Source organism: Nicotiana sylvestris, chromosome 8 (genome assembly GCF_000393655.2).
Source record: "Nicotiana sylvestris chromosome 8, ASM39365v2, whole genome shotgun sequence".
Classification (NCBI taxonomy): Eukaryota; Viridiplantae; Streptophyta; class Magnoliopsida; order Solanales; family Solanaceae; genus Nicotiana; species Nicotiana sylvestris.
Window position 1 is genome coordinate 99,697,035 of NC_091064.1, and position 27,686 is coordinate 99,724,720.

Below are 27,686 nucleotides of genomic sequence, written 5' to 3' on the forward strand. Positions count from 1 at the left end.
ATAATGTTTCAAGAAATACTTAGACCAATTCAGTCGTACAACATGAGGATCAATTGGAAAGAAGCGTTTATATCAAGTCATGCCAAGGAAGAAGACTGCCTTACATATCTTTCTGAAGGGCTACCTACGCTTCCTAAATTTTTACACTTTTATGGTGATTATTTTCATCTCCAAGGAGTTTCCAACATCTTTACTACATGAATATATATAGATGATACAGTGATGATCACGAGCATCTTTACTTTAATCTACCAAGTTCGCTTTTGATTCTAGCCCTAAATCGTTTAGGGAATTCTTAGAAAGCTTGAGAGCATTATTTTGGGAAAAACTAAAGCTGGTAATATCACGTAATTGTGTAAGAGGAGGAAGTTGTACTGAATATTATATTAAATCTAGAAACTCCACCGCCCCATGCGTCAAATGGGTCACCCCTGCACCGGCCATTGCGCCCGATGAGGCAGCTGGCGCAATCTGGTAAAATGTAATTACCTTTTTGTTCCATTAGCATGTCGTCGGCTGATTGGCTGCGCTAGAAGTTAAACTTATCATCTTTTAACTTCACGAGTGGATAAAGAGTGCGTGATGTAATATGACATTACTCATTATAAGTCAAGTTTGTGGATGACTTATTCTAAGATTATGAATATAATTTTTTTTTAAAATTTAGAATAATAACATAGCTAAGTATAAAAATAATAAAAAAATAAAATGATTAAGTAAGAAAGAAAATATAAGAGATTATATAGAAACACGTGAAGTAATGGTTGAAAAATAAGAAATAAGAAAATAAAAGATAAATAATGTAAAAAGAATAATATTTGAAAAAAAGAATTTTAATAGTTAAAATAAAATGAATTAAAAAGGAAAAAAGAATAGAAATAAAAAGTAAATTAAAAAGAAAAGAAAATAGATTCAAAACATAACCATGTAATTACTAGCAATTTTCAGTCTTCCCTTGAGAATTGAAGAGTAATTATACCCGATCAATTACTTGCTGACTTGGTCAGACAAACATACCAAAACTGTGTAATTACATCAAATTACACTCAAATTCAATTACAAGGTTACTTTCCAAACAGGTGGTAATAGTCGTTTTTAACATGGACAAGATCTGCAATAAAAGTAGCGTGGAAGAAGTATGTACAAACAAAAATCTTCATTTTTATTACATTGTATCTTCGCAGAATTAATTAACCTACTCGTGTCCATCTGTTTTATGGGAAAACTCTTTATGCAATCAATTTATATAATTTCACTTCCCGTTGTGTATTTTGTATTTCTACATTCCTTGCCAAAATTAATATATATCCCCCCCCCCCCCCACCTCCCCCCTCCCCGATCAAATTCCCAATTTCCCGGACTTTCCATATTCTTACATGCATCGTTTTGCTCATAACCAGAACACATATTCTTACATGCATTCACTCTTTTTTTTTGGGCCTATAAAATGGGACTAATTATCAACTTCTGTTTTGCATAAATCCTCCCAAGTTCTACAACTATTCTTAAACCCTAGCCATGGAGATGAATCACAAAAACTCTTTTAGCCTCTTATTCTTCTTAGCCTTTTTAGCTTTAGTTTCTTGTCGAAAAACCAAAACCAACCATCATGGTGTAAAAGGATTCACTCTTGACCTCATCCACCGCGATTCTCCTCTTTCTCCGTTGTACAACCCTTCTATCACCCCCTCCCGACGCCTTAGAGATGCCTACCACCGGTCCTTTTCCCGTGCATCTTTTTTCAAAGCTGCCACTTCATCATCGTCACTAGAGCGTTCCTTTATCCACCAAAAAGAATTCCAATCTGATGTCATTCCAATCCCCGGTGAATACCTCATGAAATTCTCAATTGGTACACCCCCCGTGGAAACCGTTGCGATTGCTGACACTGGTAGTGACTTGACATGGATTCAATGCAAGCCTTGTGCCGATTGTTTTCAACAAACAGCACCGCTCTTTGATTCTAGAAAAAGCTCCACTTATAAAACTGTCAAGTGTGATACTAAGGCATGTGAGATAGTGGGGAGTACCACTTGTGTTAGAAAAAATGTTTGTGAATATGAGATGAGTTATGGTGACCAATCACATAGTGTTGGTGATGTTGCTTTTGAGACCTTCACTTTTGATACCTTAAATTTTCCTTCAAAAACTGACAAAAGCAAAGTTTCTTTTCCTAATGTTGTATTTGGTTGTGGCCATGATAATGGTGGCACGTTCACAAATTTGACTTCTGGGATCGTTGGATTAGGAGGTTCAAATATCTCAATCGTTAAACAACTCGATAAAGAAGTGGTTGGATCATTCTCTTATTGTTTAATCCCATTGGATTTATCATCTTCTTCTGCTTCTAATGCTACAAGTCATATTAGTTTTGGACCTTTAGCACGTCTTTCTGGACCTAAAGTTGTTACAACTCCTATAATTCTAAAGGAGCCCAGAACGTACTACTATATAAATCTTGAAAGTGTTAGTGTTGGGAAAAAGAAGTTGGCATTCAAGAGTTCGAGACTAAGTTCTTTTGCTGCTGATGGTGAATTAGGGAATATGATAATTGATTCTGGGACGACATTGACATTTGTCCCTAGTGATTTTTACGAGAATTTGGAATCAACATTGGTGGATACGATCAAAGGTAACGTTAAATTGTGTGACCATTTCATTAAAAGGTTTAACTGTTATATAGATCGGCAGATTCCAATTTTAATTATTTAATTATATCATTTCTCGACAGGTAAAAGGAAGGAGGATCCGACCGGAACTTTTGCGCTATGTTACGAGTCTAAAAATGGTGTTATTAATGCTCCTGAGATTGTGTTCCATTTCACGAATGCTGATGTTGAGTTGTTACCAACGAGTACATTTGCAGAAGTTGATGAAGGTTTGGCTTGTTTGACAATTGTGCCAGCCGATGAAATTGCTATATTTGGAAACTTGGCGCAAGTGAATTACCTTATTGGATATGATCTTATACACAAAAGACTCTCTTTCTTGCCTACTGATTGTACCAAGCACTGAATTAAGTCTTTAGTTAGAATTTGGGTTTTTATATTATTAATTTAAGCAGTTTTATGTAATGAATTTCGCTTCTATAAAGTTTAAATTATTCTTCGTTTGTTGGTCTTATTCTTTTGTTTCTTGATTTAGTCTTCTACAAAGAAGAACTGAAAATCATGATATTTTATTAGGGATTTTCCTTTTCAAAAGAAAAAGTACAACAACAACAACCCTGTGTAATCTCACTAGTGGGGTCTGGGAAAGGTAGTGTTGTATATAGAAAGACTGTTTCCGATAGACCCTCAAAAAGCAAAGAAAGAGTTTCAAAAGAAAAAGCAAGAGTAAGCAAGAGTGATAAATAGGTAAATTACATACACTCAATCTTATTTTATTGCCATTTATTCTGATTTTTGAATTCAGACTCACTAACTTTTTCCACTAAATTTCATTTGGTTGCGCTCATTGATGCTATTTTATTGGAATGCCTTGAAAATAATGATATTTCGGTTGATTATTTTCCTTTTAGTAGCGAAGCCGTGTAAATAAAGATGTTGCAGAGGCGACCTATATTCATTCAATCTGATTTTTCGCCCTATTTTGGACCTCACCAACTTTAATATGAATTAAGGTAATTTTAGAATTCCATTAAGACATGGTTTACTATTCAAAAATATTTAATACCACATAATAATTATGAGAAAATCACAAAGTTTGCTCTAAATAACCAAATGCTAAGACTAGTATAACATAGCTCTCTTTTCTTATGTACGCTGATATGAAACTTCTGTTATTTTCTTGTCTATATTTGTAAATAATGATTCTGGAAATTAGAACGTTAGCTTATAAACGTAAATATAAATAAAAACAGAAATTAATTCGAGCCCACTAAATTCACAGTGTTTCCTTAAGGAATTTAATCCCCTCCTAGTACCCAAGGTTATAGATTATTTCCTCCCAGGATAGAACGAATTGCACACTGGTGTAGCGGTACTTCAAACCCCAGTGTTTCAGCGAACACAAAGTTCGGCAGCAAATCACACTTATGGATGCTTTGTTTGTAGTTAAAAACAATGCAGAATAAGGAGGACAACTCAGAAGTCGAATGGAAATTCTGAGAGGAAGGAATGCAAAGTATAGCCAATGTTGAATTCTTACTGAAGAGAATATCAGATTGCAATTCGTTTTTTCAGTGTATACGCAGTGTATACAGAGTGTATATCCAGTATATACAGAGTGTATATCCAGTGTATACAGAATGTATATTAAGTGTATACAGAGTGTTTCGAGTGTTTTTTCCGATGTGTTCTTCTTTCTCTCCAACTTATGCTCTATTTATAGCAGTTATTTGAGAGAAATCCGCCCCCTCCATGGTGCAACAAGCACTAGGCTATCATAGAGGAAGCACTTACATGGTGGAATGTACACTTGCTTGGTGGGAGGAGCACTTGCACCATTGTGGGAGGTGCACTAGGCTGCATTGTTGCTTAGTGTTGCAACACAATACACGGATTGGAAAACATCCGTTACAAACACGGATTATATCACGTTAATATTCACTATTAACAAATAAATTTGGTCCAAAAAATTAATCAATCGATCGATCATTTGACCAAATCCGAATCCAAATCCCATTTCCCATTCACTCTAATTTTAAGACTATTTCATCTTAAACAAAAACTCAACAATCCCCCACATGAATGGGGAATGGCTATATCACGGAAGTATGCATGAAAAACTTGTGTGATTTGCAAGCAAGGATTAATTGCATCTGGATAAGTAGGTTTCCCTTTGAACTTTCCGTAGTGAACTTATGTCGGATATACTCGGTCAATCGGTAGATTTGATATCTTTGAACCGTCGAACTTTAGTGTATACCTAGACAACCATAAGTCACACAATCAATCCCTTAACCGTCTTTGGTTCTCATTGTTGTGTTCGTTTCAGCCATGAACACTGCCTGGTTTCATAAGTGCGTAGAGAATTGGCCTTGCAAAATTCTCCTTGAAGCGGCTAACACTTCACACTTACATAGGTGATTCCTAAACGTGTCATCCCGTAGATACACTATTTGATATACCCTGTATCAAATTTAGAAATCATTAAAAAGCCTTAATGTTTTATCCTTGGTACTGAACATTGTCTCATCACGAGAATGGACTAAAATTTTTGTTGACAATGTTGAACCGTCATTAATGACTTTGTTTGATCTCCTTGAACCTAGATCTTGGGATCTCCAGTCTTCTAGGTAGAGTTACCGCCACAATGACTTGTTCTCGGCCATAGTCCTATTCCCCTCGATGATTTCTCAACTACCTCTCTAGTTAGGCCTTTTGTAAGTGGATCCGACACATTATCACTTGACTTTACATAGTCAATCGTGATAATTCCTCTAGAGAGAAGTTGCCTAACGGTTTTATGTCTTCGTCGTATATGACGAGATTTACCGTTATACATAACGCTCCCAGCCCTTCCAATTGCCGCTTGGCTATCACAGTGTATGCATATTGGTGCCAACGGTTTGGGCCAAAATGGAATATCTTCCAAGAAATTCCGGAGCCATTCAGCTTCTTCACCGGCTTTATCTAAGGCTATGAACTCAGCCTCCATTGTAGAGCGGGCAATACATGTTTGTTTGGACGACTTCCAAGATACCGCTCCTCCACCAATAGTGAATACATATCCACTTGTGGACTTCGAATCAGTTGAACCGGTGATCCAATTTGCATCACAATATCCTTCAATCACCGCAGGATATTTACTGTAGTGCAAATCAAAGTTTTGGGTATGTTCTAAGTATCCCAAAACTCGTTTCATTGCCATCCAGTGAGATTGGCCTGGATTGCTCGTGTATCGACTTAGTTTACTTATAGCACAAGCTATATCTGGTCGTGTACAATTCATGATGTACATTAAGCATCCCAACACACGAGCATAATCCAATTGTGATATGCTTTGGCCTTTGTTCTTTGCTAGTGCAAGATTCACGTCAATTGGAGTCTTTGCAACTTTAAAGCCTAAGTGCTTGAATTTTTTCAAGTCTTTGCAACTTTAAAGCCTAAGTGCTTGAATTTTTCAAGTACTGTCTTAATATAATGAGATTGTGACAATGCCAGACCTTGAGGAGTCTTTTGGATCTTAATCCCCAGAATTAAATCCGCAATTCCCAAGTCCTTCATATCAAACTTGCTAGTTAGCATACGCTTAGTAGCATTTATGTTGGCAATGTTATTACTCATTATCAGCATATCATCCACATATAGGCAAACAATGACTATGTGATTTGGAACATTTTTAATGTACACACATTTATCACATTCATTTATCTTAAAACCATTTGACAACATTGTTTGGTCAAATTTCGCATGCCATTGTTTGGGTGCTTGTTTTAGTCCGTAAAGGGACTTAACAAGTCTACATACCTTATTTTCTTTACCTGGAACCACAAACCCTTCAGGTTGTTCCATGTAAATTTCTTCCTCCAACTCTCCATTTAAGAAGGCCGTTTTAACATCCATTTGATGAATTTCAAGACCATACACTGCAGCTAATGCTACTAACATCCGTATGGACGTAATCCTTGTAACTGGGGAGTATGTATCAAAGTAGTCAAGACCTTCTCGTTGTCTATACCCTTTGACAACAAGTCTTGCCTTAAATTTATCAATAGTGCCATCATCTTTCATTTTTCTCTTAAAAATCCATTTAGAACCCAAAGGTTTATTTCCAGGAGGAAGATCAACCAATTCCCATGTATGGTTGTTCAATATGGATTCTATTTCACTATTGACTGCCTCTTTCCAGAACAATGATTCCGAAGAAGACATAGCTTCTTTAAATGTTCGAGGCTCATTTTCCAATAAGAAAGTCACAAAATCTGGTCCAAACGAAGTAGACGTTCTTTGACGTTTACTACGTCTTGGATCCCCTGATTAAATGTACTTTCTTTTGTTTCTTCCCGAGGTCGTTTAGATTCTTCACCAATCGACTCGCATTCCTTTTTATACGGATATATATATTCAAAGAACTCAGCATTATCTGATTCTATAACCGTATTATTATGAATGTCGGGATTTTCTGATTTATGAACCAGAAATCGATATGCTTTACTATTAGTCGCATATCCTATGAAAACACAATCAACTGTTTTCGGTCCTATTTTTACCCTTTTGGGTTTAGGAACTTGCACTTTTGCCAAACACCCCCACACTTTAAAATAATACAAGTTGGGCTTCCTTCCTTTCCATTTTTCATATAGAATTGATTGTGTTTTGCTATGGGGTACTCGATTTAGTATTCGGCTGGCCGTAAGAACGGCTTCCCCCCATAAGTTTTGTGGCAAACCAGAACTTATCAACAATGTGTTCATCATCTCCTTTAATGAACGATTCTTTCTTTCCGCAATCCCATTGGATTGGGGCGTGTAAGGGGCTGTTGTTTGATGAATAATTCCATATTCTAAACATATTTGTTCAAAAGGAGATTCATATTCACCACCCCTATCACTTCTTATCATTTTGATTTTCTTGTTAAGTTGCGTTTCAACTTCATTTTTGTATTGCTTGAATGCGTCTATTGCTTCATCTTTACTATTAAGTAAGTAAACATAGCAATATCGAGTACTATCGTCAATAAAAGTTATGAAATACTTCTTTCCACCGCGAGATGGTATTGACTTCATGTCACAAATATCTGTGTGAATTAAGTCTAAAGGATTTGAATTCCTTTCAACCGACTTATAAGGATGTTTAACATACTTAGATTCCACACATATTTGACATTTTGATTTTTCGCATTCAAACTTAGGCAATACTTCCAAGTTAATCATTTTTCGCAAGGTTTTATAATTGACATGACCCAAACGTACATGCCATAAATCATTTGACTCAAGTAAGTAAGAAGAAGCTGAAGTTTTATTATTAGTTTCAACAACTATTACATTCAGCTTGAAAAGGCCCTCAGTAAGGTAACCTTTTCCTACAAACATTTCATTCTTACTAATCACTACCTTGTCAGATACAAAAACGCACTTGAAACCGTGCTTTACAAGAAGTCCAGTAGAGACTAAGTTCTTCCTAATCTCGGGAACATGAAGGACGTTGTTCAAAGTCATGACCTTGCCAGAAGTCATCTTGAGAAATATCTTACCGTATCCTTCAATTTTTGCTGTAGCAGCATTTCCCATAGAGAGCGTCTCTTCGGGTCCAGCAGAAGCATATGTAGAAAATGCTTCCCTCACAGCACAAACATGGCGAGTGGCTCCAGAATCAATCCACCACTCCTTTGGGTTTCCTACCAGGTTGCATTCAGAAAGCATGGCGCACAAGTCATCAACATCATCATGCTTTTCTACCATGTTTGCTTGACCCCTTTGCTTGTCTTTCTTCCGAGCACGACACTCCGTAGATTTGTGTCCGGTTTTCCCACAGTTGTAGCAGTTTCCACTAAACCGCTTCTTGCTTGGGTTGTATTTCGGACCAGAAGCCTTCTTTCTCTTTTTGTTATCTTCAACAATATTTGCTCTCATTATTGTTGAATTTCCACGGCCTCTCCTTTCAGCAGCTTTATTGTCCTCCTCGATTCTCAATCGAAAATGAAATCTTCAAGGGACATCTCCTTTCGTTTGTGTTTCAAATAATTTTTAAAGTCCTTCCACAATGGAGACAACTTCTCAATTATTGCTGCTACTTGGAATGCCTCATTGATGACAAGACCTTCAGCAAGTAGATCATGAATAATCACTTGTAACTCCTGGACTTGGGTAATAATAGACTTGCTATCTACCATTTTGTAGTCCAAAAATTTTGTAGCGACGAATTTCTTCATCCCGGCATCTTCAGTTTTGTATTTCTTTTCAAGCGCATTCCACAATTCTTTTGACGTCTCCACGCCACTGTATACAATATACAGATTATCCTCCAGTCCGCTAAGAATATAATTCCTGCACAAGAAGTCAGAATGCTTCCACGCCTCAATCACGAGAAAGCTTTCATTCTCTGGAGTTTCATCTGGAAGATCAGGAACATCTTCCTTGATGAACTTCTGTAGACATAACGTAGTCAAGTAGAAGAACATCTTTTGCTGCCAGCGCTTGAAATCCATCCCGGAAAATTTTCCGGATTTCTCTGTTGGTGCCAACGCCGGAGTTCGACTTGCCGATGCGTTGGCAGTCATCATCGAAACAGCTTGATTTCCGTCATTCGCCATTTTTACTGTAAAAATGACACAAACAAACGTTTAATAAACGTTTAAAACCGGAGTGAAAAATCACGTAGATTTTAATCTCCAACAAAACGCCACGAAGGCTTTACTCTCCAAATGGGAGTACACAAAACCACAAAGGTTTTAAGTTTCCAGAATAATAAAAGTAACACAAATACAGAAATTAAAATTATTCAATTCCTTAAGCTTGTTATTTTCCTGCCTGTATTTGTAAATAATGATTTTGGAAATTAGAACGTTAGCTTATAAACGTAAATATAAATAAAAACAGAAATTAATTCGAGCCCACTAAATTCACAGTGTTTCCTTAAGGAATTTAATCCTCTCCTAGTACCCAAGGTTATAGATTATTTTCTCCCAGGATAGAACGAATTACACACTGGTGTAGCGGTACTTCAAACCCCAGTGTTTCAGCGAACACAAAGTTCGGCAGCAAATCACACTTATGTATGCTTTGTTTGTAGTTAAAAACAATGCAGAATAAGGAGGACAACTCAGAAGTCGAATGAAAATTCTGAGAGGAAGGAATGCAAAGTATAGCCAATGTTGAATTCTTACTGAAGAGAATATCAGATTGCAATTCGTTTTTCCAGTGTATACGCAGTGTATACAGAGTGTATATCTAGTATATACAGAGTGTATATCCAGTATATACAGAGTGTATATTAAGTGTATACAGAGTGTTTCGAGTGTTTTTACGATGTGTTCTTCTTTTTTTCCAACTTATGCTCTATTTATAGCAGTTATTTGAGAGAAATCCGCCCCCTCCATGGTGCAACAAGTACTAGGCTATCATGGAGGAAGCACTTACATGATGGAATGTACACTTGCTTGGTGGGAGGAGCACTTGCACCATTGTGGGAGGTGCACTAGGCTGCTTATTGCTTAGTGTTGCAACACAATATACGGATTGGAAAACATCCGTTACAAACACGGATTATATCACGTTAATATTCACTATTAACAAATAAATTTGGTCCAAAAAATTAATCAATCGATCGATCATTTGACCAAATCCAAATTCAAATCCCATTTCCCATTCACTCTAATTTTAAGACTATTTTATCTTAAACAAAAACTCAACAACCTATAAGGAAAAAAAAGAAAAGGGAAAATATAGATGAAGTTAGAATTTGCATCAGAAAATGCAAACTATTATGCAATGATTTCATAGTTAGGTACTTTTTTGTTCATCACCTAGGCTAAGCAGCGACAAACTATAAAAAGTTATGCAATGATTTCATGAACTTTCATAGTTTAATTTAAAGCCTAATGGTTTGGTGTGAGTTCAATTTAAATTGTCTTTAATAAAAAAAGGCCCAATCTTTATTTTTCTTTGTAAGAAATAAACAACTAACCATTCTATATTAGCAATAGTAGTAAGAAGTTCTTTGATAATCTGGATTTTCTTCAATGATATTCCATGAACACGATATTTGGTTGAATTTGGAATTTTTGAAACCCTTTCAAAAGAAATTCATTGATATCTTCTGTTTGTAAAGCAAACCGATCAAGTCCTAATTAGAAATATCTTGGATTGCTTTTTCTTCAATAATATTCCATGAACACGATATTTGGTTGAATTTGGAATTTTTGAAACCCTTTCAAAAGAAATTCACTGATATCTTGTGTTTGTAAAGCAAACCGATCAAGTCCTAATTAGAAATATCTTAAGAGAAGAAGAAAAATCATTTGGATTCGAGGCGAAACCCCTCTCCGCCGACTTTGATTTTTGAATAAATCATGTCCACTGATAGGCTAAAATTATGTTTTTGTTATGAATAGTTTGTACATTGAATACTACTTTGGATACTACATTGGATGCCCATGTTATGAATAACTTAAAGATTAAATTTCCTACTTTATGTCCATCATCTTTACTTTTTATGCCTATAGAAGGGCATGTAATTGCAATGGAAAAATACACCAAAGTGAAAGAAGAAAATACTTCTCCCTTCTTTCTATCTCTTCTTATTTACATTTTACTGCATTACTTTTATTTTATTACACGTTATCAGCACGAAGCTCTAATTTTATTCTTAACTCCCGCTAAGTTGAGCCATATTTTATTAAGGTATGTATCATTATAATCATCTTATTTATGGCAGTACATATCATATGCTCACTGTTTGCAGATTACTTGTGCGCTTGGGCATCTTAAATAGTTTAAGTACATTGCAGTGATTAAATAACTATTTCCTTCCGTGCTCAACTCTTAGAGGATGTTTAATTTTATTAATGCATCAAAAATACAAAAAATATAGCATTTGCATTTAAGATTTGATTTTTATATTTTTTAGAATTAATTAATAATTAGGTGTTTTACAAAAATGAAAATTCACAAAAAATAAACATATTTTTGTATTTTGGTCAAATTGTGTGATTTTTTTTTAAATTTAAGTGTTTAATTATTTGTGATAGGTGTTATTTAAAGTTAATTAATATTTTTAAGCTAATTTAAGTCTTCTATAGTTTAGTTTAGGATTTTTAAGTTTAATTTTTGAAAGAAAAAGAAGAAAAGAAAAGAAAAAGAATTAATGAAAGAGAAGGAAGTCAAATTTGGGTCAAATTCAATTTAATTCAAGAGGCCCAAATCAAATACACCTGAACCCCCCCCCCCAGTCTGGCCCAAACTCGTCCCAACCCGTCACTAGACTAAACCAAACGACGTCGTTTGGACATGCTTTAATCTGGGCTGTTGAATTAATTTGATCAAACGGACCAGATTCTCACCCCATTTCCCAAACCCCAACCCGTTCCCACACCCGGACCGCCCTAGTTGAAACCAAAACGACCCCGTTTCCATTTATAATTTAATCAGAGCCGTTGGATTCCAATCATCCAACGACCCTAATTAAATCAAACATTTGATATATCAAACCCCCCCAAACCCTTACCCCTCTCAGGACCCCCCTCATTTGTCTCTCTTCAGAGACACCCCTGTCTCCCACCGCCTCACACCACCGCCCTCCGCCCACCGAAAATCGCCTCACGGTGGTTCCGGTGGCCCAAACAACCCCAAATTAACACCATTGATTCTCCTTCACCTCATCATCTCAAATTCCCAAACCATTGCCTTCGAATCTTAGCCAAATCCCTCGAATTTCAGATCGAAGATCGGACCCGAACCCTAGTTTACCCAATCAACCCCAAACTAACACCATATGACCACCTTGACCCCCTCTTTACAAATCCCAGAATGTTTTCCTTCGAATCTCTCTAGAACTCCTCGAATATTAGATCCAAATTTAAGCTCTAAAAACTCACAACTCGATAATGTCAAAATTGGTGGCATGCATCGACTCGGGAAGGCTGATTCGTTACAAAATTGATGTCATTCACTCTTTCTCGACAGAAAAAAAAGCAATTGGTATCAGTTTTGTATGAATCAAGTTATAAGATTTTAATTTCGAGTTTAGTTGGTGAGTATCCAGCACTACTTCTTTTCTTTTCTTGTTATTATTCTACTTCTGCCCCGTCTTCTTCTCTTCTTAGGTTTGAATTAGGTTTAAAATTGTGAATTATCCATTCGATTGCCTTTGATGCATATTCATGTATGTCGTTAAGTAATTTAATAGCGATTTTGATTTTTTCAATCTAGTTAAAGGTTTTAGTCTTTTGTTTACTATAATTGTGGTACTTCGGAATTTAGGGGGTATGAATAACAGAAGCCTTGAGGGTAATTTAGGCAGGGAAACCTGTCAATAATTAATTAGAGGGCTTCTCAATAGTGGTAGGGTCTAGGAAATGCACTACTGAATTAATTATAAGCACTAAGTAGTGGAATGAATTAAGAATAAAAAGGGGACTGGTAGTGGCTAGCTTAATGCCCTTTTAGGAGCTGGGAATCAGAGAACATGGGGGATATAATTAAAGACTAAAAATACAGGTGTAAAAGGGTATACAGTCTGGAAAGGGAGGGGAACATAAGAAAAAGGACAGAATACACCTTAAAAGGGGGATACTCACTGATATATAGGAAGCAAGGACTGACTTTGTAAAGAATAGGAGGAGAACATTGGAGGAGAGAGAGGCAGAGATAGAGAGAGATAAGCATTAAGATATACACAGCAGTTGGATATTCTAAAATAGGAGGGAGGGAGATCCGGATACTCTAAAAATGCTGAGAGGAGAAATTCTGAAAATACCAGGCAGCTGTAGAAACTATTGTTTCATTAAGTTATCTTGGTAATTTCTTAGATTTCGAATTCCTGAAATGTATCCTACTTCACTATTTCATTGATCTCTCTTGTTTCGATTTTTCTTTCTCAAATTTTCAATCTGTCCAGTCTAGTTTAGTTCATTCGAGTGTTTGAAGTAGAATGGATTTCATTTTGAGTGGGATGTGAAGTTGGCTGAACAAGTAGATACTCTACGGGTTTCTGGGGTCGATCTCGACACCTGTTGGTTTGAATCTGAGGTTTATCTGTTGTACTGCTGATTGTTTGAGCTTGCTGAATCTCATTTCTTCATTGTTTACCCTCTTTTCCAGGTATACACTTCTATTTCCACCTAATGTAAATCTTGGCTTGGAATATATAAAAGATGGATTTATGGAGCTTTGAATAGGATTTGTGTTGTGTTAGTTTACTTGTTTGTTTCTGTTTCATTTAGGTAGTTTTGATCGTCACCCCTCCACCCCTGAATATGTGATCAAGAGAATAACTTTCTGAATATTGTAGATTACATGATAGTTTGGATGGGTATCTCTTTTAGTTGAAGCCTTTTAAATATATCCGGTTGGTTGCTTGTTTTTGCTTTAAGGTCTGGATTTGAGCCTAGTTGAATATAGCTAACTCAGGATCTTTTGGATTGTTAAATATGTACTAGTTAAGATTGTTCCAAGGTTTATTTGTTGAAGGAAATAAGTATTTTGCTTCCTACTCTCTTATGAGTTTCTGAAATGTATAGACTTTTATGATAATATGATTTGTTGAATCTTATCATTGAATCCTGCTGTCAGTTAATTCTCTAAAATTGAGTCATGCTAATCAGAATAGAAGTGTATTTGTATGGCATTGTGGAGTTTAGTCATTGCAGGGGACTGATCATAGCAGCTGTAATCACTAGTTGGTCACAGTTGTAAATTGACAAGCATGTACTCATGCTAAGTGACTCAAATTGTCCGATGATTTGTTTTCCTATTCTTGTTTCCCTGTACGAATGTTTGATAGGCTTCTCATGATTAGCTACGATCTCATTTGTATTCAAAGATCTACATGAGTTCTCGTATAACTAGCAGGTAGTGTATAAAAATTGGAATTCTAGCGAAAAGTCAATTGAAGCTGTATGTGTCAATAGCACATGAGTTTATTTTTGTAATTTCAAGCATTGAAAGTGTATTGCGTGAATTGGCAGTATAATCGTTTAAGTCGAATATTCATGCACCTAACAAATGTTGAACTGGGTATTAGTTCTTGTACAAGTCATTTGTGTATTCTGGCTCATGTAATATTGCTATACAATTGTTTCATGATATCATCAGTTTCTTTTTATTTTGATTTAAAAAATACAAAGTGTATAAGGATTTTTGGAATTCAAGATCCATGTTGGTAGAATCCATTTGATGTACATGTCAAAAATTAATCTTTATACATCTATCCATATTGACCTTCCATAATCAATGGCCCTCACAAAGCTAGTTAGCTTTTTATAAAAAACTTGAAGTGCGCCATTTTCATTAAATAATCCATGGCCCTTGTGTAATCAATTTTAATTCTTAGAAACTGAGGCGTGCCATTTAGTTAAATTTTCATGGCCCTCGCAAAGTTGAAAAATGCGTAGTTGCTTTAGGCGCGCTATTTAATAATATTACTTTCCTAAACTCGGGTGCGCATTTATGTGACCCAAATCAAAATCTCGACGATGTTGAAATACGTCAAGAATCGCGGGTGCATTTATGTGACGTGGTTCGAGACGTGTTTTGATGGTGTTGCAATTCTCTTAAAAATGAATAAAAGCGGTTAAAGTTAAAATTTGCACATAGGTTCATAATTGTTTAAAATCAGATAATTCAAGCCGAATATAACAGTTGAGCGACCGCGCTAGAACCACGGAACCCGGGAATGCCTAACACCTTCTCCCGGGTTAACAGAATTCCTTACCCGGATTTCTGGTTCGCGGAGTGTTAAACATAATCAATATTTTCCTCGATTCGGGATTCAACCGGTGTCTTGGGACACCATAAATCTTCCAAGTGGCCACTCTAAATTCTTAATAATAAATCTCGTTTCGATTGTCCTTTAATTGGAAAAACTCCTTAATACCCTTCCGGGGGTGTAGGTAAAAAGGAGGTGTGACAACTCTGGCGACTCTGCTGGGGAGAACCCAGAATCTCTTTTTCAGGGTTCAGAATTCGAGCTTAGAATAATTGTTATTATTTGTCTTTATGTATTATCTGATTTTATTACATGTTTGGGCCTGATGGCTAATTGTTGCTTTTTACCGCTTTGATATTATCTGAACTGTATATATAAACTGCTACGAAACCCCTCTCTTCTCCCTCTTGAGGAGTGCACGCTGGTCGTGACTTCTTTCTATTAGTGTCAAATCCCAAATAGAACGAGGTTCGGACAAGTTGCAAAGCCGGATGATCTTTTGGTTACCGGTATGCAGCCCCCCCCCGGCTTGAATTGTCCGCTTTGGTAAGAGGTCTAGAACAAATAAACCTAGGTTCTTAAACCTAGTATAACAATACCTCATGCCGGATCCCTAGTAGAACGTTTGTTTGCATCATGTGCATTTTGACTTTGGAGACTCAACACAGGGGTTGGGTCTGTCTAGGACAGGTGCACCCGAAATAAAAAGACCATCCTAATGCATCTTACTTGCTACTTGCGCATTTATTTGCTTCGGATTTGCATGTTGACCGGCTTTGGAATGAAAGGAGAGAATTTGGGAAAGAAATAGCAGTGTAGAGGGTTAAGAGAGTGAATCACATGTTTAAAGAAAAACCAGTGTCCAAATAGCGCTGAAACTCTGCCGAATTTCTAGAAAAAAAAAAGAGAAAACGAATTAAAAATGAGAAAGGAGTTTTGTTTTCGAAAATGGTTCGTTTTATTTGCCCGAACTACGCCAGTTTAATTCTCACAGGGTGTGAGATACATAGGCAACCCCCATCGGGTCCAACTTCCTTTTTGCAAAAATAATCCAAAAGAACAAAAATTTTACTTTTATTTGAAAATAGTTAGGGTGATTCCATTCTTGTCAGAAATAGCTGAATGTCCCTAAAAGGGCGTCGGAAGGCCATTTTTGCAAAAACAGCTGCCTGTGGTCATTTTTCAAGGTTTTCACCGGTTAGCCAACACAGCTTTAAAATCTTCGTCTTCGAGGTGCTGAAAGGCCGTATTTGCAAAATCGGATTTTATTTTTTGAAAAAAGGGGAAAGGAAAAAGTGTGTCAATTTTGTCTTCGAGTCAATTGAGCCTTGATTTTTGCTTAATCACCCTAATAAATGTGCAGAATGAGCACGAGTCCAAGTTTGCCGGTAGCAGTTATGAACAAGATCCCTTTGGAATTGCACATGTGGTGGGAAGATCTGGGAAAATCAGAGCAAGATAAGGTCAATATACACTTAGGAGGTCTTACCGGGTTGTTAAAAATCAGGCCCAAAGGAGATGTCATAAAGGCTTTGGTTACGTTTTGGGACCCGACCCATAACGTATTTCACTTCTCGGATTTTGAACTCACCCCAACCTTGGAAGAGATAGCAGGTTATATGAAAAGTACTACATGTTTGAGGCATAAGTATCGGATCGCTCCAAGGGCCGTCAACTCTCACAAATTCATGGATTTGCTAAAGATAAGCAAGGGAATCCCATATTCCGAGTTGGAAGGGGTTTTTTCCACTCTACGTTTTATATACCAGAAGTACAGGCATGTAGGAGGGTTCAATGATCCGGAAAGCGGGGTTTGCAGTAAAGGGAACCGAACAAAATGGGACGAGCATAGGCATTTCGCTTTCATGATATCATTCTTAGGCCTTGTGGTGTTTCCCCGAGAAGACGGGAATATCGATTTGCGGGTGGATGGAGTCAACAAGGTCCTGGTTACCAACGCCAAGAGCACTCTTGCCCCTCTGATAGTGTCTGAGATATACTGAGCTCTCACAGCTTGTAAAGTTGGGGCAGACTTCTTCGAGGGATGCAATTTGCTATTACAAATGTGGATGATCGAGCACTTGTGCCACCACCCTCAGTATATGAGTTATGGATCCGCAGAGAAAAGCTGCATTGAAGAATTCAACACAAGGGTTTCAGGGTTCAAGTTACCGGAGGGGTTTGGAGAATGGATAGCCCGCCTTCGCGCCACCACTACGGGACAAATAGAATGGACACTAGATTGGCTTCCTGTTGAAGAAATTGTGTATATACCCGCCACAGGTCCTTACTTCCTCCTAATGGGTCTTCGAGGTATTCAGCCTTACGCTCCCTACCGAGTGATGAGACAATTAGGAAGGTGTCAGGTGATGCATCCAGATGAAGATCTCAGTATCTACGCGGTTGAGATTAGCTCTGATGGCCAATTTCACGAAGAAACAGTTCGTTCTATTTGGAACGAGTGCCAATATTTGATGGCAAGCACCCGAGTGCGAAACCTATCTAAAGGAGAGGTCTCACCCACCTACCTTGCCTGGTATAGAAAGAAGAACACTGCAAGTGCCGAATCAGAAAGACCGGCCAAAAAACCGCACATTCAGGAATTCGTCGAGGCATCGCAAGAACCATGGGCTTGGTTGGCCAAAGAAAACGAGTACAGGGCCACGATAGGAAAGCTGGAGAAGCAAGTCAAAGACCTTCAATTCGGGAATGGATTACAAGCAGCGGCAGATGAGGGTGAAAAGAAAAGTCTAGCCAAAGAAAATGAGGTCCTTCGAGCTCAAATTCAGAAACTGAAAGTAGCAGCAGAAAATCCAGTCCGAAGTAACAGAGATGAAAAGCTCGTAGCTAACCTAAGGCAGAAAGTGAGTAACTATAGTTTCTATTTGAACAAAGCAGACAATGAACTGGCCAGGGCTCAAAAACAATTGGCTAAAAATGTAGATGAACGGGTATGCCTGGTTAAGCAGTTAAGAGAAAGGTACGACGATGAGGTCGCGGGGTTGAAGAAAAGGGTCATCTCCACGGAAAACAAAATGATCAAGCAGGAAAAAGACTTCAAGGTTGAAAGGGAACGTTGTTATACGACATTGTGCAGTTAGAAATAGACTTGCAACAACTTCAGGAACAAAATTATGCAGCCAAGCAAACTTTGGAGGCCAGGGCCCAGCAGATTGGGCGTTTGTTACAAGAAAAGGGCGTCATAAGAGAGAGAATTAGAAACATCGCAGACTACATCGTTATGAAGTGCCACATTTGTGAGGATATGACTCGCACTACTTTCTTTGTAGCGGTGATGACCTTTGTTAAACAAATAATGAACAACTTGGACCGACTTTAAAGGGATCTTGCACATAGGCCCGCGACGAGACCGAATGATGTCCCGCGGGCACCAGGAGCATTGATATACTCATGATTTTCCGTTTGAGTCGGTATTTCCTTTTCTGTCGAAGTCCGTAAGTCATGTTGGGTTTATATTTTCTTTCTGTTAGTCTGTAATTCTTTAAAGTATGATAGCTTAATTTCGGAGTCTGTATTTTGTCTTTTGCATCAGAGTCTGTTAGTGTTTTGAAATTTGTTAGTATTGAGTCTTTGTGATCGAAGCATCTGTTTTTATAAAAGCTGAAAATCCCAAAAATATTTTATTTACTTTCACACTTATCTGCTAGAACTACGCACGGTCTGATTCATGCAGGGACATGATACGTAGGCAATCTCTATAGGATTCGACCACCACTAAAAAGAAAAAGGGGAAATGAAAAATAAATAAAGGAGGATGGAATAAAGGAAGCTTAAAAAAAGGGGCACAATTATAAGAGGCCGGAATAACGCACGCAACCGAAGCAAATGCCTGATAGAAAATGGTTAATTGCCTAGGTACATTGCATCCCAACGTGTAATTGCATATGTGTTAAACTCTAAAAAAACTAACAAGTTTGTTGTCTTCTAGAGAATTCAAGCAGTTAGTTTATTTAGAGGATACTGGCACATTATCATTACAAAACCATTTCAAAGGGACCAATACCAGAAATCATGTCTATCCCGGATGTCGACACTAGTGTTGAGGTAGAGGAGTTGGACGTCAATAAAATGAAAGAGGAGATGCTCAAAATTAAGCAACAGATGACCGAAATGTACCAAGCCTGGTCCAAGGGGCAATCACCGCCATCTTACCCAGCCAACCCGGCTTTTACCCCACCATTAGCTCAGTCTCAAGATCACCCCGCCACCGATCCAGGTTTTCCCATTTATCAACACTACCATGGCACTACTTCTCATATGCCACAAGCTCTACCACCAAAATCAATTCGATACCCTCCTCCGCCAGTCACCCCTGTCTTTGTGGCATCTCCACCAGCTGCACTCCATAAATCCCTGAGTGAACATGTGTTCCAAACTCAGGACAACCAGTATTATCCCCCGGAGCCCACCTTCAAAGCTCCCGAAACCTACCCCTATGATCCACGTTCTGATCTTCGGAGAGAAGCTGAGAAACCAGCCAAAAATCCTGAACATAAAGAGATGTTCAGAAAAATGAAAAGCATAGAACAATCCTTCAGGGATATGAGAGGGCTAGGAGGTCAGGTAAGTGTGGCTTACAAAGACCTGTGTTTATTCCCAAATGTACAACAACTGACAGGGTTCAAAATGCCCAAATTCGATTTGTACAATGGACACGGTGATCCGGTGGCTCATTTGAGAGGTTTTTGCAGTAAGATGATGGGAGCCGGAGGAAAGGATGAATTGCTAATGTCTTACTTCAGTCAGAGCTTGAGCGGATCAGCATTGGAGTGGTACACCCTACCAAGATCACGGAAGATGGTACACATGGGATGATTTGGCACAAGCATTCGCTTGTCACTTTCAGTATAATCTTGAGATCATTCCAGACCGACTATATTTGACTAAACTAGAGAAGAAGCACAGTGAAAGCTTTAGAGAATATGGTTTCTGATGGAGGGAGCAAGCAGCAAGGGTAGATCCCCCAATGAAAGAAAGCGAGATGTTTGATTACTTTTTACAGGCTTTGGAGCCAACTTACTTTGGTCATTTGGTGTCCGCAATTGGCAAGTCTTTTAATGAGGTTGTAAAAATGGGAGGCATGGTCGAGGAGGGGCTTAAGTCCAACAAAATCATGAGTTATTCAGCGATCAAGGCAACCACTTAGGCCATTCAAAGCGGCACTGGGGGTGTACTTGGGAAAAAGAAGAAAGAAGATGTCACGACTGTTGAGTCCGTTGCCTGGTTCGGATCTAAAAGCCCATCACCCTACTATAACCAACCCCGACCCTACCACCAAAATTACCCCCACGCTCCATATAGCCCTCCACGACATTACTACCCACCGCCAGATCCTCATTTTTCTGTCCATCATGCACAAACCAATACCCAAACCCCGGCACACGCACAATGGCGTGCACTGGCTCCACAAAATCCATACCCAGCTCCACAAAACACATATCCACCCCCAAGAGCCTATAGAAATCCCCCCCGGAATGGGTTTCCGACCAAACCAAGCCTTCAAGAATGAGAGGTTACAGAAGCAAAAGACTTTCACTCCACTGGGGGAATCATATACCAGTCTTTTCCACAGGTTGAGGCAGTTGGGCATGTCGAATCCAATTGAGCCTAAAATGCCAAATCCCCTCCTAGAAATCTTGACCACTCGGTGAGTTATGAGTACTATTTAGGAGCCCCGATGCATGATACAGAGAAGTGTTGGAAACTGAAAATAGTTGTGCAAGAGCTTATTGATACTCATCGGATCGAGGTTCAGGCCCTAGAAGCATCAAATATCAATCAGAATTCACTGCCAGCTCACCATGAGACCCATATGATTGAGTTGATACATAAAGGAGGGGATCCCAGGAAGCCCTCACAGACGGTAATGATGATCCGTTCCAGCGAAACCAGCTCAAAAGAAAAGGTAACTAGCGGGAAATCAATGGTCCAATTGAAAGGGGTAGTCGATAATCCCGTTGTGGTAGCCAAGAGAGGGTCGTCAAGCATTGTTGCAGTGAAACTAGAGAAAGCTAAAGTGGTAGTGCCAGGGGTCGCAAGTAAACCTGTTGTGGTCGTGAAGGGTGCTCGCACAGAGCCTGTTATTATAAAACCAGTAACTCAGCTTCCAGTGATCAACAGCAAGGTTGTTCCTAAGAATTATGAACGGGTGACGGTGATTTACAAAGGGAAAGAAGTCAAAGAAGAAGTTTGCGAAGCACAAGGTTTGACTCGCTCAGAAAAGTGTTTTACTCCCGAGGAGTTAAGAAGAACTAAAGATAATCCAATGCCGGTAAAGAAAGCTGTAACTAAAGTAGAGGCAAAGGAATTTTGTGCATGACTATTCTGTTGTAGAACAGTTGAGGAAAACGCCCGCTCAGATCTCATTGCTCTCATTGTTAATCCATTCAGATGAGCACCGTCGGTCGCTGATGAAAATCTTGAATGAGGCCCATGTCCCCGACAAGATCTCGGTAAACCATCTGGAAAAGATAGCCAACAAGATTTTTGAAGTAAATAGAGTCACTTTTTCCGATGATGAATTGCCATAGAGGGTACTGAGCACAACAAAGCCCTTTACCTGACAGTAAAATGCGAGGATTCCGTGGTTACCCGGGTATTGGTTGACAATGGTTCAAGTGCGAACATTTGTCCTCTCTCCACTCTAAGCAAGCTGAAAGTAGAAGATGATAGGATCCATAAGAATAGTATCTGTGTGCGAAGATTTGACGGCGGAGGCAAAGACTCAGTCGGGGACATATTGTTGGAGCTGACTATAGGTCCAGTAGAATTCACAATGGAATTCCAAGTGCTGGATATAGCTGTTTCCTACAATTTACTATTAGGGCGACCATGGATCCATGCCGCTAAAGCAGTACCATCAACACTCCATCAGATGGTCAAGTTTGAATGGGACAGACAGGAAATAGTTGTGCACGGTGAAGATAATTTGTGCACTCACAGCAACACCATTGTTCCATTCATTGAAGTGGAAGATGACAAGGGACCATGGGTCTACCAAGTTTCTGACGCAATGTCTGTCGAGAAAGTTCCAGAGGGGAAGTGTATCACAAATTCGAAGATAACCGCCGCATCAGTCATGGTAGCGTACGAAATGTTGAAGAATGGTTTTGTACCAAGAAAGGGTTTGGGATCAGCTCTGCAAGGCATCATACAGCCCGTGTCTCTTCCCGAAAACTTGGGAACATTTGGTCTAGGATTCAAGCCCACAACCGCAGAAATAAAAAGAGCCAGGAAATTGAAACAGAGGGCATGGGTCCTTCCAAAGCCGGTCCCACGTCTTTCCAGATCATTTGTCAAGTCCAGTACGAGGAGTCGCCCCGTGACAGCAATTCCCAGTTCTGTGATTGATCCGGACACGGAGTTAATTGAAAGATTTGAGAAGTTGTTCGACAGTGTAAATATGGTGGAAATTGGAGAAGGTTCTAGCAACGCGGAAGTGCAATTTGTCGGGCCAACAACAAAGCTTAATAATTGGAAGGCTACTCTTCTCCCTACTCGGAAGGAGTCTTGGTAGTTTGCTTTGATTTTCCTTTAAGTTTGTACGGATTATTCCAGGGTTGTAATCCGGATTTCATTTTTCAGTCTATTTGAGTGTGCAAACCTTGTTATCTTTTATCATCAGTAAAATACAATTTCCCTTTCTTCATCATTCCTGATGGTTTTCCTTTTTTTTTGTTTTCTTTTCTATACAGTTCTTTTTACGCTGGTTCTAATAACATGGTATGCATAAGGAATCCTCAACCCAGTCTTAAAAATCAATCTGATTTCAAAATATTAGTTCAAGAAGTAGATTGTGATTACGAATCAGAATACGATGATGAGGATGAAGCCTTCGAAGAGATTAGTAAGGAGTTAATTCACTTCGAAGAAAAACCCAAACCCAACCTGAATGATACAGAAGTCGTCAATTTAGGGGATACAGACAATGTCCGAGAGACTAAAATAAGTGTCCACCTCAAGCCAGAGATCTGGGAAGAGTTAATAAAGCACTCATTGAGTACAAAGATGTTTTTGCATGGTTATATGACGACATGCCGGGTTTGAGCACTGATTTAGTGGTCCACAAATTGCCTACTGATCCAGCATTCCCTCCCGTCAAGCAAAAGTTAAGGAAATTCAAAACTGATATGAGTGTGAAGATTAAAGAAGAAATTACCAAGAAGTTGGATGCAAAGGTTATTCGGGTCACTCGATATCCTGTTTGGTTGGCTAATGTTGTGCCTGTTCCGAAAAAGGACGACAAGATTAGAGTATGTGTCGATTACCGCAATCTCAACAAAGCAAGTCCGAAGGATAACTTCCCACTACCCAATATCCACATTTTGATCGATAATTGTGCCAAGCGTGAGATATGATCTTTTGTAGATTGCTATGCCGGGTATCATTAGATTCTAATGGATGAAGAAGATGCAGAAAAGATGACTTTCATCACTCCATGGGGGACTATTGCTACAGGATAATGTCATTTGGTTTGAAGAATGCTGGGGCAACTTACATGAGGGCCATGACTACCGTGTTTCATGATATGATACACAAGGAGATTGAGGTATACGTAGATGATGTGATCATAAAATTAAAGCGTCAGGCCGACCACGTTGGGGATTTGAGGAAATTCTTCCAGAGGCTTCGCAGGTACAACCTCAGGCTTAACCCCGCCAAGTGTGCATTTGGTGTTCCATCCGGAAAACTATTGGGATTCATAGTCAGCCGGCGAGGCATCGAGTTAGACCCATCAAAGATCAAAGCCATACAAGAATTGCCACCTCCGAGGAACAAGACTAAAGTGATGAGTCTGTTTGGAAGGTTGAACTACATCAGCAGGTTTATTGCTCAGCTCACGACAACTTGTGAGCCTATTTTCAAGTTGTTGAAGAAGGACACTACGATCAAGTAGACTGATGAGTGTCAAGAAGCATTCGACGAGATAAAGGGATACTTGTCTAACCCGCCTATGGTGGTACCACCAGAACTAGGGAGACCTTTGATTCTTTACTTGACTGTCCTGGAAAATTTATTTGGCTGTGTACTGGGGCAACATAATGTCACCAGCAGGAAATAACAAGCCATCTACTATCTTAGCAAGTTCACAGCTTGTGAGGTTAAGTACACTTACCTGGAAAGAACATGTTGCGCCCTAACTTGGGTGGCATAGAAATTGAAACATTAATTGTCATCCTACACTACTTATCTCATTTCACGCTTGGATCCATTGAAGAATATCTTTCAAACGCCTATGCCGACAGGAAGACTGGCGAAGTGGCAGATTTTGCTCACAAAATTTGACATAATCTATGTGACTCGGACTGCAATGAAAGCCCAAGCATTGGCCGATCATTTGGCCGAAAACTCGGTCGATGAATAGTATGAGCCACTGAGGACTTATTTTCTTAATGAAGAGGTAATGCATATTGATGAGCTAGAATAGGCCGAAAAACCAGGTTGGAAACTTTTCTTCGATGGGGCTGCTAACATGAAAGGAGTGGGGATAGGAGCCGTGCTTATTTCTGAAATAGGGCATCACTATCCTGTTACAGCTCAACTTCGTTTCTATTGTACCAACAATATGGCTGAGTACGAAGCATGCATTTTGGGTTTAAGGCTAGCTGCAGACATGGATGTCCAGGAAGTCTTGGTCTTGGGAGACTCGGATCTTCTAGTACACCAAATTCAAGGAGAATGGGAAACACGAGATTTGAAGCTCATATCGTACCGATAATGTTTACATGATCTTTGTCAACGGTTTCGATCAGTGGAGTTTAGGCATATTTCGAGGGTCTATGATGAGGTCGCCGATGCTTTGGCTACCCTAGCGTCAATGTTGCACCATCCGGACAAAGCTTATGTCGATCCTCTGCATATTCAAGTCCGAGATCAGCATGCTTACTATAACATGATTGAAGAAGAACTTGATGGCGAACCATGGTTCCACGATATCAAAGAGTACATTAGAATGGGGTTATATCCGGTGCAAGCCACGGGGGATCAAAAGAGAACAATTCGATGGTTGGCAAATGGATTCTTCTTAAGTGGAGGAGTTTTGTATAAGAGAACACCAGACCTTGGATTATTAAGATGCATACATGCTAGACAAGCTACGGCTGTCATGTCCGAAGTACATTCAGGAGTTTGCGGACTACATATGAGCGGGTATGTGCTGGCAAAGAAAATTCTCCGAGCAGGTTATTATTAGCTCACCATGGAGCGAGATTGTATCAGTTTTGTGCGCAAATGTCATCAATGCCAGATACACGGAGATTTGATTCATTCTCCACCATCGGAATTGCACACGATGTCAGCACCATAGCCCTTCGTTGCTTGGGGCATGGATATCATTGGACCAATTGAGCCAGCAACATCCAACGGGCATAGATTAATTTTGGTAGCCATTGATTATTTCACCAAGTGGGTTGAGGCCAAAACTTTCAAATCGGTGACCAAGAAAGCAATGGTCGATTTTGTTCACTCAAATATCATTTGTCGATTCGGAATCCCAAAGGTGATCATCACGGATAATGGTGCTAATCTTAACAGTAAATTGATGGAAGAGGTATGCCAACAGTTTAAGATTACACATCGCAATTCTACCCCATATCGTCCCAAGGCGAATGGAGCAGTTGAGGCAGCCAACAAAAACATAAAGAAGATACTTCAGAAAATGGTAGAAAGTTCCAGGCAATGGCATGAAAAATTACCGTTTGCGTTGCTGGGTTATCGCACTACTGTCCGTACTTCAGTAGGTGCAACTCCTTATTTGTTGGTATATGGAACTGAAGCAGTGATACCTGCGGAAGTTGAAATCTCGTCCCTTCGGATTGTCGCTGAGGCTGAAATTGATGATAATGAGTGGGTCAAAACCCGTTTGGAGCAGTTGAATTTGATTGATGAAAAAAGATTAGTAGCAGTGTGTCATGGCCAGTTATATCAAAAGAGAATGGCAAGAGCATACAACAAAAAGGTACATCCCCGGAAGTTTGAAGTGGGCCAGCAGGTGCTGAAACGTATCCTTTCACACCAGGCTTCGCCCCAAATTGGCAAGGGCCATTTGTTGTGACCAGAGTATTGTCCAATGGTGCTTTATGTTTAACAGATATCGAAGGAAAATGCATAGACATGGCTATCAATTTTGATGCAGTAAAAAGATATTATGTATGATTTCCTTGTTATAACTATTGATTGTTTGTATTTGGCATTATTTCGAAGATTGGAATGACGAAGGCAATTTGTTTTGCTATCTAAAAACTTCACCCTTTGTTCCCCCTTTTGATCCTTATTTACTTCTTTCATACCCCTCTTTTGGAATCAATAACGAAAAAGAGAGAAAAAGAAAGAAAAGAAAAAGAGAAAAGAAAAGAAGTAAAAAGTATAACAACAAGGAAATTCACGTGTGAACTACGTTTGACCTGATTCCTGTTAAGGATACGTAGGCAGCTTCCCGGATCGGTCATAGTAAAATGAAATATCAAAAGATCCCCAAGCAAGAAACTAGGGCAGAAGTTGTACTTGTAATAAGAAATGTGATTCCAAGAGTTGTAATTTTAAACCCGTGTCAAAATTGTTTTGAGCCTTTGATACCCTTTCTTTATAACCCCATCCAAAAGCCCATATTACGGTCCAAAGAAAGACTTTCCAATCAGTCTTCGAGAGATGCCAAGTCGAGCAATGTAAAGAGAATTCATATCAGGGGCAACACTCCAGTTTAAGTAAAAAAAATAAAAAAAAATTAGAGAGTCTTATTGGTGAAAACCTTCGTGGGCACCATGAGGCGATGAAAGCTGAGAGAAAACAAATAAGAGAGGTTTGTCGGTGAAAACCCTTCAGGGCACTGCAAGTCGAACAAGGTCCGTAAGTTGGCGGAAAGTAAAATTGGGTTGTCGAAATCTTGGAGAACAAAGTAAAACAATTGGAAAGGAGATTGGTTAAATAGACTGGGCTGATTAATCCAAATGCATACCATGATCATTGGTGCCGGTGATTCCGCTCAGATAAGTCCCTTTTCCTGTCTCCAACAGTCATCCAAATTTGGATTCTTTTCTTTATTCTTAAAATCCTTGCATTTCATTGCTGTTAATTTTACTTCTCTAAAGCTCTACCAAGTTTAGCCTTGTAAGAAGGAATTTCAAAGCTTACTACCAGTTTCGGAATTGCACAAAGCAAAATGCAGCTAGAACATGCCAAAGATGATATGATGAAAAATGGGACCTATGGTGTAATCAAAAGTTAAAACTGTGGAATGGTTCAGTAATGTCGTGGGAGATGTACAGTTTCAGGCAGAAAGGTCAGTAGGGGAGAATACCAGTTGGGGATCTTGCAGTTAAGGATCAGTCAGAAGGTCAAAAAAATCTTTTCGATCAG

General features: G+C 38.9%; 1 protein-coding gene across 1 annotated transcript; it reads left to right on the forward strand.

Moving 5' to 3' along the window:
* The first annotated feature begins 1,502 nt into the window (after window positions 1-1,502).
* Window positions 1,503-3,054, forward strand: LOC104212470 (probable aspartic protease At2g35615). The gene is made up of 2 exons (XM_009761743.2): window positions 1,503-2,632; window positions 2,732-3,054. The coding sequence occupies exons 1-2, from the start codon at window positions 1,519-1,521 to the stop codon at window positions 3,013-3,015; spliced, it is 1,398 nt and encodes a 465-aa protein (XP_009760045.1). The 5' UTR covers window positions 1,503-1,518; the 3' UTR covers window positions 3,016-3,054.
* Window positions 3,055-27,686: the final 24,632 nt, after the last annotated feature.